Consider the following 17,927-nt stretch of genomic DNA (forward strand, 5'->3'; position numbering starts at 1 on the left):
CAAAAACATCTAAGCATTCTTCTTTTGGGCCAGCAAATCACAATCCAATCACTTTTAGAATCAATGAATGGACGGTATCATCTACATAAAACGAATACACATATATCACACTTCATACCTGTCAGAATGGCTAAAATCAACAAACAAGAAACAACAGGTGTTGCTGAGGATGTGGAGAAAGGGGAAACCTCCTGCACTGTTGGTGGGGATGTGAAATGGTGCAGCCACTGTGGAGAACTATGGAGGTTCCTCAAAAAGTTAAAAATAGAGCTACCCTATGACCCAGCAATTGCACTACCAGGCTATTCACCCAAAGGATGCAAAAATACAGATTCAAAGGGATGCATGCATCCTCTATGTTTATAGCAGGATTATCTACAATAGCCAAATTAAGGAAATAACCCAATGTTCATTGACTGATGAATGAATAAAGAATATATGTATATAATGAAATATTACTCAGGCATAAAAAAGAATGAAATCTTGCCATTTGCAATGACATGGATAAAACTAGAGAATATTATGCTAAGTGAAATAAGTCAGTCAGAGAAAGACAAATACCATATGATTTTACTAATATGTGGAATTTAAGAAACAAAACAAATATTAAAAACAAAATTGTCAGGGGAAAAAAAAGAGAGGCAAACCAAGAAATACTCTTAACTACAGAGAGCAAACTGATAGTGAACAGAGGGGAGGGGATGGGGATTAAGGAGGGCACTTGTTATGAACACTGGGTGATGTATGGAAGTGTTGAATCACTAAATTCTACACCTGAAATTAATATAACACTGTATGTCAACTAACTGGAATTTAAATAAAAGGTTTAAAAAGTACACATATCCAAAAATATGCATATAATTTTAGTAGGTTCATAAACTCCACCAAGCTTGTTTACTAATTCAGATCAGGAGCTCCTGGTTCAGATAATTTTTATTATCATTTCATCCTCAAGTGTTTTCATTTACATTGTTTTATTTGTAAGCAATTTGTAAGTCTTTAAGGAAGAACTAAAGCATTGATTTGAATTCAGGTAAGAAATTTCAACTTTTTATTACTTCCTCTTCTGAAAAACATTTCATAACCTTAGAAATCAAGATTGAGAAAGTTATATAACTTATTTTTCAATCTTTGTTTTTAGAGTCATGGTTACCTATGAGCAGTAGTCCTGGGAGCACAGGATACAAGGTAAAAACCACTAGACAGATTCTTTAGTTTTTTATGCTTCTGTCCAATATTTAAGGTTACACATTAGCTTTTCAAGTTTGGAGATACTTCTCTCTCACAGAGGCCAGTTAGTCAGACTCTTGGTAGCCCACTGACAAAGAAGACTTCATTATTTTGGACACTGACACAATGAATCTAGTGAGAATTCTTCCCAAGCCAGCATATATCCTTTATTACGAGCGAGCATGGTAAACATCATTGATACAGATACATATCTGTCTTGCTTTAGAGTTGACCAATCTCATGACCTAAACTTTCGGTGAAAGTAAATTATATGGTGGAATTTCCCTGCATGATTGAATCTGAATCAGTACGGTAATTTACGCTTGAATGTATGTGATCTTTAGAGGTCAGATAGACTTAATATTTATCTTACCATTAATTTATTCATTTTTAGTATTAAATTTTGAAAGAAAATAAATTTCTAGGTTAATAAAATAGCGCAATTAAATCCTTTATTTATTTTTTCTCATTAGACTGAAATAATAAACCAAATGGACAAAAAGAAGTCAATAGAAGTTTTAGCCTGAAACATTATTTCTCAAAGATAATGTTAAGATATTATGAAAATATGCACATTGCTTGTAATTGAATAGCAGAAAATCAATGCATTTACCTTTGAAAAGCAGAGGTATTCATTGCCTTCAAGCTTCAGTTTAGGACCTTAGCCTATGAGCTGGTGGTCCTACAAAGATGATCTTCTGGTTTTGTTACGAAAGAAAATGTTAGAATCTCTCTGGAAGGAAAACTTAGGTCATTTCTATCTCAATCTGTATCTATTCCATAGTATATATGGAACACATTAATAGTTCTGCCTATCATTCTTTGCCAGAGTAGAAAAAATTTCCAAATAAAATAATTTGAATTATCATAAAGCCAAAAATAAGAATGAAATATTTAAAATTATAATTCATTTAACCAGTGAAAACTTGAACGCATTTTATCTTCTTTAGTTGGGGATTTGCAGACATCTTTTGCATATTATATTTAGCCAACAACCAAATTTTAATTTTTAATTAAGAGACATTAAAATATAATTAGCAGCAAATAACAGAGTGACAAAGCTACAAGAATTCATAAAGGTCAAAGGAAGCAGCATTTTTAGCCACAACAAGAAGTGTTTTTCCATGAATTTAGGTAATCATGGTGATCACTTCACCTTCTCACATTCACCTCCAAGGCAAATTTTCTAGAAGCAACATTGCATTTTGAAAATAATAATGATGATAATAATATAGGGATAGCTGTCAAAACCAGAGAGTGTACATTCTTCAGAGTCAAGAGACCCTCAAACCTCAATAAACACCGTATATAAAGGAACATAGCAAATTTCAGCACAGCATACACACAACAAAATTAATTCGTTTATCAGAGACCAATACAATTTTGAATATGCATTTTCCAGAAGGAAGCAGAGGGCAACAGATAACCATCTGCAGCTGTCAAACCTGTGGAAGTGAAACAAGGCATTACAAAATTCACACAATATATGAATTATAAGTGAAAAACAAATGCTTTATCTAAAAAAAGGTTGGTTGGTGGCCCAACATATAGATCTCTATATGTATATATTTATATATTTAATGATAAAAATCAGCTTGCATGAGGGTCATAGTCTATCTACTTTGAAGTTATATCACACATACTATAAGCAATTTACAGAATTTGTCAAGTTTGCATATACAGGAATTGCAAAATGAATCAAAATACATTGAAATATAGAACACTCAAAATGTATTTATATAAACCTCCCAGGATTGACAGGGATTGGCCGTAATCAGCACTTGCCACCATTGAACAAGAACTAGAATCAAGAAAAAGGAGAAAAAAAGCCAAGAAAAAAAAAAGAGAAAATTAAAAAAAATCTTTCTTTTATTATGTCTTATTTAAAGTAATGTTCTCCTTGTTGACTCGCAGTGTCGATGATTTTGTTGTTGCCCCAAAAGAGGGGTTTTGTTTGATGATAGTTTATGTTCTGTAGCTTTTTGATTCCTGTTTGCTTCCTGCAGATAATGTGTCTTTTAGTAGGAAATCAGTGGTATCCGTAGTAGATATTTACTATACCGATGACGTTCAGGCCAACCCCTGAGCAGTCAGTGAGATGTTTTAAGTAGCCGAAAGAAAAGGAAAAAAAAAAAAAATAGATCTTGCTATTAGAAAATGTCCTATCACTTCACACTAATTTTCTTGAAATAAAAGATCAGTGATTTGCCCAAGAAAATGTTATGAACAAAGCGTGTGATAGCTTCTTCGTTTATGCTTCCGGAAGCAGGCGCTCCTTGGGTAGGTAATTAGAGAACAGTGGGTGCAGAGTGGTGCTTGGAGTTTAGGGTCAACTTTGCTGTCCGCTCCGTAGATTTTACAGGCGATTTGCTCTTTGCTTTAAGAAGAGAAAGTGATATTGGAAAAAAGTCAGCACTTTAGATTAAAGCAAAGCACCCTTCACAAAGCCACAAACAAGAAGCAGGACAGAAAGTCCATGGCTTGTAGCTATCCTCGCACCTGCGGAAGAAGTTATAAGATATTCGCTCATCTTGAAGATTTCCAATGCTCCTTATTAGGCTGTTTTAAACACATACATATATATATTTAATTAGCTCGCCAGCTTGGCTCTGGTGCTCATGAATGTCTTGGCATGCACTGCAAATAACAACACATACAAAGTATTTCAGTCCCAGGAAGTTGGTCTTGTTTTGTCTGTTTTCAAACATTGCCATCCCATGGTTGGGAACACTGAGAGGAACAAATCCAAATACTCTTCCCTCAAGTAATTCTTTAAGGATCATTCACTATAGTCATTTGGTTATTCCTCTATTCGTACTGAAAATACACATCCCCTGTTTTACTACTGCATAAGCATAAAACCACAGGAGTATAACCGACTCAGAGCAGCAGGCTTCTCAAGGGTGGGGAGAATGTGTTCTGGGACGGGGTGCACTAGGGCATTTTGTTTTGGAGAATATGTTCTGGAACGGGTGCATTTAAGGCATTTTTTTTTCTCAATTGTTTACCCTTGAAATCAAAGGAAAAATGAATGCTATCAAGAGTTAGAAATTTTTGAGAGCTTGAGGGCAATGTAAAGGAGAGAGCTAAATTGTATTTTTATATTTTCTTCTTCATACATCTTATCCAGTAAGCCTCTAGCTACTAATTATGCATTAAATACCTTTGTTTGAAAGAAAACAAAAATGTGATGAGGCTCAAAGAATTTCTTTCTTTTTTGTATTTTTTGTTTTAATTGGAGATAGGTTGAAACAGTTTGAAGGGGTAAGGGTAAGGAAATTCAATCTTTTGAATATTTTCGCTAAATCATGTTCAGGTCCATATTGCCAATGATAAAAATTGAGGCAAAAACACATGCTCTCAAAACATCACTGTAGAATAAACATTTGGGGATTCTAAGATGGCCTTTTGACAGGCTAGCATTACTGTTTTTGGTTTTGGTTTGGTTTGGTTTTGGTTAGGTTACCCTAGTGCTGCTGTTGATTGTCCTTGTTTGGTAAGTGAGCCATATATTTAGCACATTATCTCCTCACAGAAAGCTAATAGCTGAAGATCCTGCAGTAAATGGTGAGTCTCTGCAGGGTGCCTTCATTCAGGCTTGGTAGAAGGTTCAACAATGCAAAAGTGATAGTATAGGTCATGTGCAGCTCTCAGTACAAAGTTCATGCAAGGGAAATATATACAATCTACACAGAACCACTAGCATCTGAACTTTCCAAAATTAAATATATATTCTTATTATCTTGTAAAGAGAAATTCTTTGACAAGGATTCATTTAATCAAAAAAAAGGAAAGGAAAATAGAAGAAAGGAAGGAAGGAAGGAAGGAAGGAAGGAAGGAAGGAAGGAAGGAAGGAAGGAAAAAAAGAAAGAAAGAAAGAGAAAGAAAAGAAAGAAGAAAGAAAGAAAGAAAGAAAGAAAGAAAGAAAGAAAGAAAGAAAGAAAGAAGAAAAGAAAAAAAGAAAAGAAAGAAGGGAGGAAGGGAGGAAGGAAGGAAGAAGGAAGGAAGGAAGGAAGGAAATGATTACATGGTCTTGAATAGCCAAATGCAGTTAACTTGACACAAATATGTCTGATATTGAATGTTTAAAAAATACTAAGAGCAATAAAAGAAGCAAAATGATTCTTTCTTCAAAAAAGATATTTTGTGAAATAATGGTTTCCTTTTCAGCATGGCATTGCAGATTGGCTCACATCTGCTCAGGTCATGTACTATGCTGTCCCTTCCACAAATAATCAACCCTTCATAGGAAATGCCTGAGCCCATCATTACCAAAAAGATATGAAGGGAACAGCTAGCTTCATTCTGATCCAACATTTCCAATCATACTATGTCCAGCGTGTGCAAGTTAAAACAATATTTACGTTAGCAGTATAATCAGAAAGAAACCCAACTGCATACTGTAAAGAGTATTTTAAGGCTACTAAAATTCTGAACTGCCATCAGATATGCAATATGCCACCGTAACATAGTACTCTTTTTTTCTAGTAATCATTCATCTGTTCTAGTTACATGCATTTCCTAGCATATTTCTATTAAATGCAATGTATTTCTGTCAGGACAATTATAAAGCACTTTTTTTTTTCCCTGTACATTAGATTCTAAAGCAATTTTATCATCAAATCACTGATTGTTTTTCTCTTCTTTCTGTTTATGGTCTTGAATGAGGAAATATGTACTCCTTTATCTTTGTAAACGCACAGATCTAGTGAAATCTAAGACTCTGAAATGCTGTCATTTGTTCTGTGTTCTTTTAACAAATAAACATCATAGTCCTTTCCATTCAGGTGTACACTACTCTGAGTATTACAATATTATCAAACATGTTCTACTCTATTCTATAGAAAGTTATTATTATTTTTTTTGTAAAAAGCAACCTTTGGCCACTCATCATGCTTTATTCTTATCTTCACCAATAGAAACATTTTACTTCCATGAAATAATAAAAGCCAAGACTGCAGCTGGGAGCTCTGAGCAAGAATTTCTTCTGCTGCCTCTCATTTCTAAGATCCCAAATACATATTTGTTCTACATTTGTTCCCATACATACATATTTGTTCTACCTTTTTAAATTGAGCATAACTGTTTGTGTGTTATTTTATTATTTTTTTCATATTAGTATGACAGACATCATGTTGGGTCACCTATTTTATTTGGTTTCTTTCGCCTTATGCCCAAGGCCAGGCAGGGTGACCTGTTAACTACGCAATGTGACCATGAATTTAAGCAACTCTTTTCCTTGAATAATCTGCTTCTGTTTTGTGTGTTCCCACCAGGCAGTTGTAATCTCACTCTCCTCTGAACTTCACAGTGTATGGGCCTTGCCTCTCCAGTAGCCTTAGCAAGGCCTCCATTGACTTGTAATCCATTATATTCAGAGTTGAACACACTGATTACATTGTAAACTCATTAAAGGCAACCGAAAAAACTTTAGCAATTCTTTTCTGACTCTGGATGTCTAAAACAATGCCTTGAGAGTCTTAATACTTTTGTCCCTTACATAAAAATTCCCTGTGAGGAAGAAAGAAGAGATACTATTATCTAAATTACGCGAAGAAAATGTACAGGTAGTGTGCCCAGATGGAGAGCAGCCTAATAGAACCTAGATTTCTCTCTGACTCAGAATGCCATTTCGTGATGTCCTTTGACTTCTATTTAATAACAATGACTTTCATTTGTTTTTATGCTTAAAGATTTTCATAGTGCTCTCTCAGGTATAATTCCCCAAGCCTTTGTAATATAGGTAAGATATTTTCTCCATTTTGCAAATGGAAAAGTCTAATAAGTCTTCTTAGAAGTCTAAGGACTGCAGAAACTTAGCTTCCACTTTTCAGCTCTTCTTAGAACTCATGCTATTTCCGTGTCACGTCACCTTCGCTGAGATTGGGAAATGCAAGCATTTCTCACGGGGCTGACCATGACGAAAGAGAGTTTGGCTAAGGAGAAATATGAAAAAAAGAAAAAAAGAAAAGAAAAAGCCTCCAATATTTTATCCTTACTATAATTATTTCAAAAAACAAAAAATTCCATCTATTGCTTAAAAATAAAACAAAAATAAAACAAAAACACTCACAGCACAGGAGTGAGACTTTGGCATTCTGCGCAATGCAGTGGAGCTGGGCTGCAGGGACAGCACATCCTGAGAACCACTGCCACGGAGAGCCCCGCGGGTCCTGCAGCTTCCTGCCTCATTTCACTCAGCACTTCCTGGGCTGCAAAGTCGGCTTTGCCCCGCTCATCTGTCCGCCGGATGAAAGAACTGAGCTCCCTTTTAGTGCCTTCCTTTTTCAACTGTTCCATCTGCACTGCTGTTCCTTCCCTGCACCCAGGGTCATGAGGCTGGAAGGCACTGGGCTCGTTTAACGGTGTGGCATCCCTCTGGTTCACATCAACTTCCAAAATGACCAAAATGCAATGGGCATCTACTCTGTGTCAGGGAACATGCAGTAGATAATCTGCATGCATTGTCTTAGTTCATCCCTCAACAGTTCTGTAGAGTAAATGTACAAATCAGGAAAATGTAACTCAGGGACATGGAATGCTTCACCCTAAGTCACACGGAGAACACATACTAGAGATATGAAGAAACAGCAATGCAAGTCAGATCAACTTAGAATGAGGACAGGCCTTTTTTACGAAACTCTCTGAAGCAAAGGACCTTGCTCCATTGTCTCCACATCTGTTAAGTCAAGAGGTGGAGCTATTATTTGAATGCACAGTGATCTTTTCAGGGAAAATGCACTGGCTATCATATGCTTCGGAGGAAAAAAAAATTGCCTTTGATCTGTTTCTTTTCCCCAACTCTGAATTGATAAATACTAGATACAAAAACATCATCAGACTTGGAGTTTTCCTAAACATTAGTAAGAAGTAAAGTTCGTTTTGCTCCATATAGTGTACCCAATGTCATAGGACATAATAATATTTTGAACTTTTCATATTGTAGGCTTTTTGGAGCTTAAAGGTTCATCCAAATTCATTTAAATATTTGGGTAAAAGGTGTCTCCACCATGATTCTTACATGTCCTCTTCTTTCTAAGAAATTCTTTTTTTTCCCCAAGGTTTTTATTCAATTTGATAGTTTAGGACTAAGAAAGTTAAGTTGATTGTTAAAGTGCCACCATGAGTTAGCAATGGGGAGAGGAAGACCCCCGGAGCTCTTGTCTACCAGGAAAAAGCATCAGGAGAGGATATGGGTTTTGAACTCAAAGAACTAGGTGGTGAGTTCAGACAACTATCTGGAGAGTTTATCCCATCTAAATTTTACCAGAGCTCTTCAAGTATTCACTTTCTCTTGGCTGTGAATATTTTCTGATAGGCTAATTTCCTATGTGAGAACCGCTGTTTTATTGGTTTAACATAAGGAGCAATCAATTCAGGGCATCTGCCTGTACAATTGGGTATAATTCTCTTCTTTTTCTTGTTTGAGTATCTGGTGGAATCAAAAGGAACAAGAAACGAGGAAGATGACAATTTCTCTCCTGCTATGTGGCTCCGTGGTCTTACTCCAGAGTCTTTATTTTATAAAAGTGAATATTAGTGAGGCTTATCATCCGAACAAATCTAAAAATGAAAATGCCCCAATAATAAAAGAAGCAACAGTCAAATAATTTTTTTTTTTTTTTTGTCTGTAAGGAGGCCGAGTTTATAAAGAACGGAGTGTCCATTACAGCTCTAGGAACAGACAGGCCCTTTGACATACTTCTCTTTTATTACAGATGCCAGCTTTACGAAATGAAAATAGCTGTGTGAGAAAATTTAAGCTAGCTTTTAATGCAATTTTTATTCAGGTTTGCACATACTAAATCACTATTTAAGGGGAAAGGTCAAATAATAGGATGATTTTATCCTATAATTTTTTGAAAAGAATATCTTTTTATTAGAATTCTTATGGATACAGTGCCAATTTCTTCCAGAAATCCATTTTTTAAAAGAAATGTGCTTCATTTTGACCTAATACATAAATTGCCTATTTTATTGTGCCCTGGCATGTTGGCAGCAGCTGCGTAAATTTCCTTTTCTCTTTCCTTTAGTCAGCAAATTTACACCTTTGTTCTAGTTATAAGGCCTCCTATTGTAGTTGAGAGGGGAAAAAAAGTGCAGGTGCCCACATACACATGGTCTAATTGCCAAGGGGCATGGCTGATATGCCATTCACCACAGAATCTTCCAGACCCTAGTCCGGGCAGGATTTCAGGGTTTCCACCTTCTACAGTGACTTGAGAACAAGCATGTAAAGTGATGGTTCCTCCCACCTGCTGAGGCCGTGGTGTATCCCAAAACAACACATTCATTGCAACTCATTCATCCAAGTAAGACTCATCTTGGTACACACAGGAGGAGCAAACATTTCTTGAGCACTTATTATTTCTTTACCTCTGATTGTGGTCTCATGAAGTTATTATCATCATTTTCCTAATTAAGGAGCTAAGCAGTTGAAACTGCCATGTGTGAGTTTACCCAGCTAGTAGGTGATGCCGCTGAGATTCAAAACTAGTTCGGTTTCAATCTACAAGCTAATCTCCTCTGGAGATTTTTCATGCCAATAACCTCTCTAGCCTTTCTCAATTTTGCCTGTTAGAAATACTTGGAAATATGAGCTGTTTTGACAAAATGGAATGGAGAAGAATATAAATTAGCGGAAAACAAAATGTTTCCAGACAGTGAAGTTTCTAATATCACATTCATTTGATAACTCCTTTAAAGCCTGGATAAGAATGATGTATTATTAGCACTAATTCACCTGGACATGAATAAATGCTGCTCAGGGGCTTGCAACTATTTACTCATAGAGTTTAAATATGCCTTCTGTGTGTGTTTTTTCATTTTTAATTAGCATATTCTTTATTCATAATGCAAAGGTGGATATTAATCCACATCTTGTTGGAATGATCACAAATTCTCCATCAGGGACCATATACACATGTGGTTTTGTGGCACTGATGGTGTTGACGAGCAATGGCAAATTTCTCAAAGAGCTTAAACAGCACGTTCAGTGTGGGGAGTGGAGGAAATAATGAGGACAACTGGGGACAGTGTGGGATGGTTCTGCATCAGAGTGTGCTGGACTAGCGTGCCCTAGTGAGTGAGAAAAGCTCATATAACATGTCCCACAGCTACAAGTACTGACGACTGAGTGGAGAGGGAAGCAAGTTGTATTTTCAGAGTTGAGTAATCACTCACTAGTTGGTGAAATAAAGGATCTCTCTTTCCACCTACGCTCTTCCTGCACATTGTCATAGATGCCCCTCTCCAACATCAACAGAGAAGAATCCTTCATCAAAGAAAGAAATACAGCTCACATTTTTACAGAAATGGCAACTCAGACACTCAAAGTGAAGACAGAGAAGTAAAGGAAAGAGAAGATAAAAAATCTGCAAATAAGCAATTTCAATTTTCACTTATCTTCTTATATAAATTGAAAAGTAAAGATATCAACATAATTCATACAGTAATTTGCCTACATTTAAAAATTAATTTTAATTGTTCAGCAATGTTTGCTTTTGAGGAAAAAACTATTTGAGGACCTAATGCCAACAGGATATAGAAAAACATCAGTTAAATAGCTTCAGAAAACACACTTATTTTAACATAAGAAAAATGTTTTAAGACTTTACCGATATATTTTCCAAATTTGAGCCAATGGTTTTACCCTTTTCCTTAATCCAGCTATTTCAAAATTATCTAAATTAGAATGTTTTATAAATGATCGTCATAACAGAAATGACCTTAGCCATCAGAATTAAGTAACTCACAGAGATGAAGCAATATACATACATTTAATCCATATCCTTTTTATCAAGACATGCAGATACAATAGAAGTACACAGTTGCCAAGGACTGCTCATCAAACTTCCTAAACATAATTTGATATTAAATATAATTTCAAGTAAATGAATATTGTTGTTGTCATGGTATGTAATGAAGGACGACGGCCCAAGTGCCTTCCGCATTAACGCACAGGGGGTTTGGGTTGTGTTGTTAGAGACTGACCGAATCACATAAGAATTCATACATCTTCTCAGCAGTGGTATTATCTTATGTGGTTTGTCCTCTACATAAACCAAAACATCATACCCAATCCTTACACATCTATTAAACTCTAATTACATGCTAAACACAATGCTAGACACTGAAATAACACCAAAAATATCAAGACATAGCTTTAGCTTCAAAATACTTGTATTTTGAAGTATTTTGAAGATTGTTTGAAATTGAGTTGTTACATTCTAAAGGGTTTTTTTTCGATTTAGTTGTGTTTCTATTGCTTGCTCCCTAACCATAGTATTTTTCAAATTAACCATTTACAATGCTAAGAGAAATGAGAAAATTAATAAATGTATTTAATCAGAAAAATTAAAACTCAAATATTCCAAATGACTGAAGATGCTGCTGAGAATGTGTCTATAACATAAAACATATAAATAACACAGAAAAATCAGTCCCATAATAGACCCCCCTCATTGCACAATGCTTAAGACCCTTTAAAAATGTACAGTGACTGCATGCTTATCTGTATTAAAAATGCTCCTATGAAGGCAAAAAACAAACAAACAAACAAAAACAAAAAACCTTCATGTGATTCCTTACTTTTTATTTTTTCAATGGCTCCACAATCATCAGTTTTGTGGAATAAGGAATTTTAACTCCTAATTTTACAATTTGCTTTAATTCAAGCACTAAGACTTTAACCTATATTGGTATTTTTTATGCATATAAAGTTCTAAATTCATGCAAAAATGCTCTCTCAGACTTTTTAAAAGACATATTAAATAAAACATAATTATCATTTATAAATCTTCCAAGGTACTAATTTTCCTTGACAGTCCCAATGACTGCACCATTGCTCACCACTCTGAACTCCTTCTGAATTGGGGTTGAATGAGTCATACTATTGAGAGGAAAAATGATTGCAGGATATTTAATTTATGGACTTTACATGTGCTTGATTAGGTTAATCAAAATAAATTTATCAAGAGCACACTCATTATGTTTGAAAAACAAAAAGAATAATTTGATGGTCAGATTCTTCATCCAGCTTCCAGTAAATAAAATACAGTGTTCTTAATTTCAATGCTACTAGCAATTTCTGAGTATACCACTTTCATACTAGTACTTTTAATGTATATATGCACATGTGTACACACATGTGCATATGTACATATTTTTAATTTGTCACGACCTCTACAATCATATCCATTATTTTACTTTGCCTTTTTAAATTTGTTGAATATATTTTGTTAATTTTCTCTCTCATGAACTGTCATTGGTTCATTTTTTTTTTTTTTTTAAGATTTGTTTGTTTTAGAGAAAGAGAGAGAGCATGTTGAGGGGTAGGACAGAGGGAGAGAGAATCCTAAGCAGACTGTCCACTGAGCATAGAGCCCAATGCAGGGTTTGGTTTGACAACCTCGAGATCATGACCTGAGCTGAAATCAAGAGTTAGATGCTTAATTGACTGAGCCACCCAGGAGCCCCTGTCATTGGCCTATGGTTAAATCTGGGAAATTGTAAATAATGTGTTTTTTTCCATATAACAAAAGTAATAAATTAACATTGTATAAATGTTAATTATACACATAAAATAATCAAATAGTTAAAAATCATAACATTGATTGTTGATGTACATTTTCGTATATTTATCATTTTTCTATGGAAGTATCTCAGGTTGATTTAAAAATACTGTTTTGTACTCTCTGTTTTTCATTCTTTTATATATTGAATCTTATCTAATTTCACTAAAACTTAATTTTAGAAGCTATGTAATACTCATTGCATGGTTTTACATTTTAACACATTCATTAGGCAACTTCCTTACTTTTGGTCATTTGGGCATTTGCAATTTTGGGAAGGCCTCTGTGAGAAATGTCCCTGGGTCTCATGGGTTTGGGCCTGCTTTACTACTGATCTTTTGGGAATTTCCTCTCAGGAGCATGTCTTCAGGCAGGAGAAGCCACACAATTTAAAGCCCTGTGACTGTTCCCTCCAGATAAATTTTCCTCCAGAAGGGAAGTACCAATTCACCGTGCAAGTCATCATATAGCAAAATGCCTGAGTCACTGTAACCTTGATGATAAACACGGATTCTAAAAATCTTTGCCAAAATTATAGGTGTCAAGTTTTTTTAAAAAAAGAGTAGGGTTTTGACTGAGACTGCATCAAGTCTATAAACACTTCTGAAAAATCTGACATATTTAAAATTGAGATTGTCCATCCAAAAACATACATATTCATTCATTTAGTCTAACTTAAACTCTCTGAACAAAGTGTTCTAATGGTCTTCATATTTAGACTGCTTGTTATGGTTTCTAAAAAACTAGATAATTTATAGTTTTTGTTGTTGTTACTATTGAAAATTATATATTATGCCCCAAATATTTTCTATTTGGGTTTTGCTGTCAAATAGAGAATTGATTTAAGTTTATTTCGATATCTCCAAATCATTTGGAATGGATTACATAATCATAACATATATAAACCTGAGATTATTTTCTTCTTTTCCTAAGTATTAAACACATATATATCCTTGTCTACTGTTACCACTTTTTACTTAAATTGGATTTAATTAAACAAATATTATAAATTACTTATAGTAAGATGTTATTTTCACTTGTATATTTTGTAACTTTAAATCTTCAAAGCCTCAGGCTTCTGATTTTATGCTAATCTGTCTGTATCTGATTTTGCTTTTCTGCTTAGCTCTTTAATTAATTTGAGTTCATTTGGATATATATCGTAAATTATAATGTTTCCTTTTGTCACTTATTAATCAAATAAATCCCTCCTTAATTCTTATATTTTCAGCTCACCAGATATTATAATATTTTATGTAATTTTAGAGCTTTCCAGGCTTCTTCTTATTTTCTTTCATCTCTATTCATATTTATGTTACTTTATTACCCTTTTAAATCGTAGTTATTTAATAATATGCTTTAAAGTCCATTAGGTAAAAAAAGAAGCAACCAACCATTGCTGAACTTACTCTGGTGCCAAGTTTACTCTGATAGATATTTAAAATACATCATGTCTCTTAATGCTGAAAATGGCCTTTAGGGCCTATGTGTTAATATCTGTTTTATGAATAATGGCTCTTGAGGTTCAGAGATATTTTGTACACAGCTAACTCAACAAATAAGCAAAGGGTTTTTTGGGTTCTAAATCCATTTTATTTTTCTCTCTTTTTTAAGCTTTTAACTCTTCTCACTTGTTTGTTTTCAGATGTATCTATAATTATTGTATGATTTTAAAAATTCCGAGGGTCTTTTTTGAAAGCTTGAATTTAATTATGTTAGCAGCCAGCATGCATAACTGTGGTTTCCAAAAACATGTTATTTGTTCAGGCCACAGAGTTCAAACTCTTAACAACCCTTTGGAATTTTTATTATGCTTTACAGTAAAGATCTAGTTACGACCTTGGGCAAGACAGCTCGTGGCTAATATATTTAGTATCATTATATAGGGGAATATTTATCATAAGTTAATGGTATTGTGACAGAAGTAAAAAAGAAAGTCCATGTATCATGAAATTCAAGTATCATGAAATTTCAAAGTATCAAGTATCTTGATACTTTATCAAGATTTTTCAAGTATCATGAAATTACATGATAAAACATAAGTCAGGAATGAAGACTCAGTCTTCTTTAACCCCTCACCTACACACACCCAGTAAGGAAAATATTCACCACAGCAGAGCCAGGTGGCTTAGATCATTTCCTCTCAGCACCTCATTGCTCCCAATAATAATCAGAATAATAAAAAAGCATATGCAACATTTAACATATTAATACAGCAGCTGGTTATCATTTATTGAGGGCCTGATCAATGCCAAGCTCTCTTTGTATATGATTTCATTTAATCCTCAAAACTTGGTGAAATTTATACCACAGTTCCCATTTAACAGATGAGGAAAGGGAGACATGCCCAGCTATGTGAGTGATGGAGATGACATGGGAAGGGCCTTCCTTCTTCCCTTGTTTCTGTGTCCATTGCCCCCTTGCAGCTGAAATGAATGCTCCGTGTTAGGCTATAGGTGGCAGCAGTGTTTCTTGGGAGAAGGGACCCTTGTCTTTTCTAGAAAATGTGTTACTCTGACCCACAAAATTAAGTCTTTCCAGCAACTTCTCAAACCTTTGGTCATCTATCCACATAGCAGCTCCCCTGGCAGCTTCCTGAAATCTCGAGGATCATGCAATCTTTAGAGATAAGAGCTTGCAACATTGGCAATTCTGCTTTATGTCTCCTCAATTACAGAGCTCTTGGAAATCACACGTGAACCCTAATGTAGCCAGTCGTGCACAGAAAAGCCCTTCCAACATATAGCTGGGCATTGGTTTTATAGACTCGGCTAGTTACTGAATTTCAATGAGTTAAATATGGTTTATGAGTGAATTTAGCCAGTATAGACTTTTAATCTACTTAATTCCGGTTCAAACACAGCTCTAACGGATTCCGTGGCCTGTATTATCTAAAGCACTGCCTCAAATCTATTTTTCATCTTATTCATAGACACTTGATTTACATAGCAGCCATTTAGCTGATAGAATTACAATGATCAAATTAATTTAACCTGTGTAAGCAGCCAAGTTGGATCATTTAAACCAAAATCAACATTAAGGTCTAAATTATGTTATTGGCTCTCTACCTAGATGTAACACATCATTTCCTCTTTTTTTTAAATGAGGAAAACAATCTCCTGCAAGACCCTCAGCCCCTCATCTGCCTCCCCCTACCAGCTTTGAATTCTGTTTCAGGACCATTCTTGCTAAATCTGGCCACTTTTGGAAAGCAGCCATGGTTATCAGCAGCAGAGGAGCTTCGGGGAGCTCTTGGCTTCTACCAGCTGTAGCAACAGCTGCCTCTCAATGCTCAGGTTCACCTCATGGTGAAAACACAATAATCATATTTTGGAGTTCAGAGAATCAGCATCCCTGCCGAGTGACTAGAGACTCCACACGTAGAAACATAACCACCCCTTAACCACGGCCAGTTTTCTTAAAAGCGCCAGCTGTTGATCACGAGTGAAGAGAACAGTTTCACAAAAGTCCATCTCAATACTGTAAAATAATGGGAAAAGACCCGTTTCTAAAAAAAGAAAACATATTGTAGCATCACACACACATGCATACACATCTCCTAGTAAATGATACAATTATTTTCCCCATCCATAAGAACTTTTTAGAGCTAATGATTTTCACAATTTGCTACACATAAAAATGCCTATTTCTGGTCCTAGATTCAGAGACTTTCATTCAAGAGCTGCTAGGTGGAGCCTTAAAATATGAATTTTTAACGAGCTCCCTGCTGAGTCTGGCTTAGGTCGTGTGCACGACACTTTGAGAAACACAGTTTAGAGTCTGGGTCAGTTTTGGAATAGTGGCAGGATTATCTATTTATGCAAATATAATTATAAGGAAAAAAGATGAAAACAAAGATTTACTGTCCCTATATATTCCTTTTCTCCTGCAAACAGGAGCTCCTCTGGTTCTGGGCACCTGGAGGGATACAAATGCAAATTGTAATGTTTGTAGCCTAGAAGTTATTGTTGGATGACCAACCTTCCGGTTGTGCTGAGACAGAGGCTTCCCAGAATGTAGGGCTGAATCCAGCCCGGAGAGGAGGAAAGCCCCAGGAAAAATTCCTACACTACAATGCACAATAATGGCTTCAAAGTGAGTGTAAACAAGTTGCTGCCGAGCCCTGAAAGAGGAAATAACCAATTCCAAGAGGATCTGAGGAAGCTTTATATAAGAATTTGCATTTGAGTAGGAACTCAGCTCAGAGGGAAAGACCCACGCAGAGAAAACACATTTGCAAAGTCACAGAGGTAAGACAGCAATCTGAAAACATTGAGGAAATACCAATTAAAAAGATTATGGGCGTGAGGATTTGGAACTCAGGAGAAACAAGGGTGGAAATTAGGCCTGAAAGTTTGTGATGGTGTCTTGGAAATACTAATTATTTCATACTTCCTCTGTTGTGATCTGTTCAAGGCATTAGAATGTATTTATTTTAATGCATTGGAATTTAAGTAGGTAAAGTATTAGGTGCTGTTGCAAGAGATGGGGAAAGTGAAGAGGGCCTATCTTGAGAAAGAAGTCCCTGTTGACTGAAACAATGGGACTGAATGACTAATTCATTGTGGCAACTGAAGGAAGAGATGAATGTTTTCAAGGTTTCCACAAGACCTGTGATTGTGATGATGTCATGAAAAGACTCTGGGAACACTAGAGGAAGAACATATCTTTCTGGTGAGGAAGTGAAGATAAACTCAGTTTTGAGTGTTTGCATTTAGGGGCCCAACCTAGATATTGCTGGGAAACAAACCACCCTAAAAACTTGTACCCTCAAACAATTTTTTCTCTCACGAGTCAATGTTGGCTGGGCTCAGCTGTGCAGTGCTGGTTGAAAGAGCAGCGGGGGCTGGCGCTATAGGCTGGGCTGCTTGGGCTTCACTCCGTCAGGTGGACTCAAGGTAGCTGCACTTGTATCTGGTGCCTGGCTTCGAAGGGGCCACAGCAGCTGCTGCCAGCCCTCAGGAAGGCTACGTCTGGACTTGGCATTGCATTTCTTGCGTAACATGACTTCATACCCTTACTGTCAAAGTGGCCACATCCCAATGGGTGCCCAGTCAACACATGTGTAGCCGTCTCTACCCTGCCACAGTGCTGGTAGAGGCATATGTGGAGATGTCCTGGGGG

The 17,927-nt window shown here is 35.8% G+C and overlaps 1 protein-coding gene across 7 annotated transcripts in view; it reads right to left on the bottom strand.

Annotated features, from left to right (window-relative positions):
- VSTM2A (V-set and transmembrane domain containing 2A) overlaps positions 1-17,927 on the bottom strand; it is a 190,845-nt gene that overhangs the window by 161,863 nt on the left and 11,055 nt on the right. For 2 of the 7 annotated variants that reach the window (XM_077864154.1, XM_077864160.1), the window contains exon 5: positions 1,029-3,607. The exons of 1 other annotated variant lie outside the window; for it this stretch is intronic. In XM_077864154.1, coding sequence (XP_077720280.1) covers positions 3,519-3,607 — 89 coding nt within the window. In that variant the 3' untranslated portion in view covers positions 1,029-3,518. Of the gene's footprint in view, positions 1-1,028; positions 3,868-10,972; positions 16,284-17,927 lie in introns of those variants that run through there. 4 more of the 7 variants (XM_077864155.1, XM_077864157.1, XM_077864159.1 and 1 more) reach the window with 4 other exon arrangements.

The sequence above is a fragment of the Canis aureus genome, chromosome 21 (assembly GCF_053574225.1).
Source record: "Canis aureus isolate CA01 chromosome 21, VMU_Caureus_v.1.0, whole genome shotgun sequence".
NCBI classification, from domain to species: domain Eukaryota; kingdom Metazoa; phylum Chordata; class Mammalia; order Carnivora; family Canidae; genus Canis; species Canis aureus.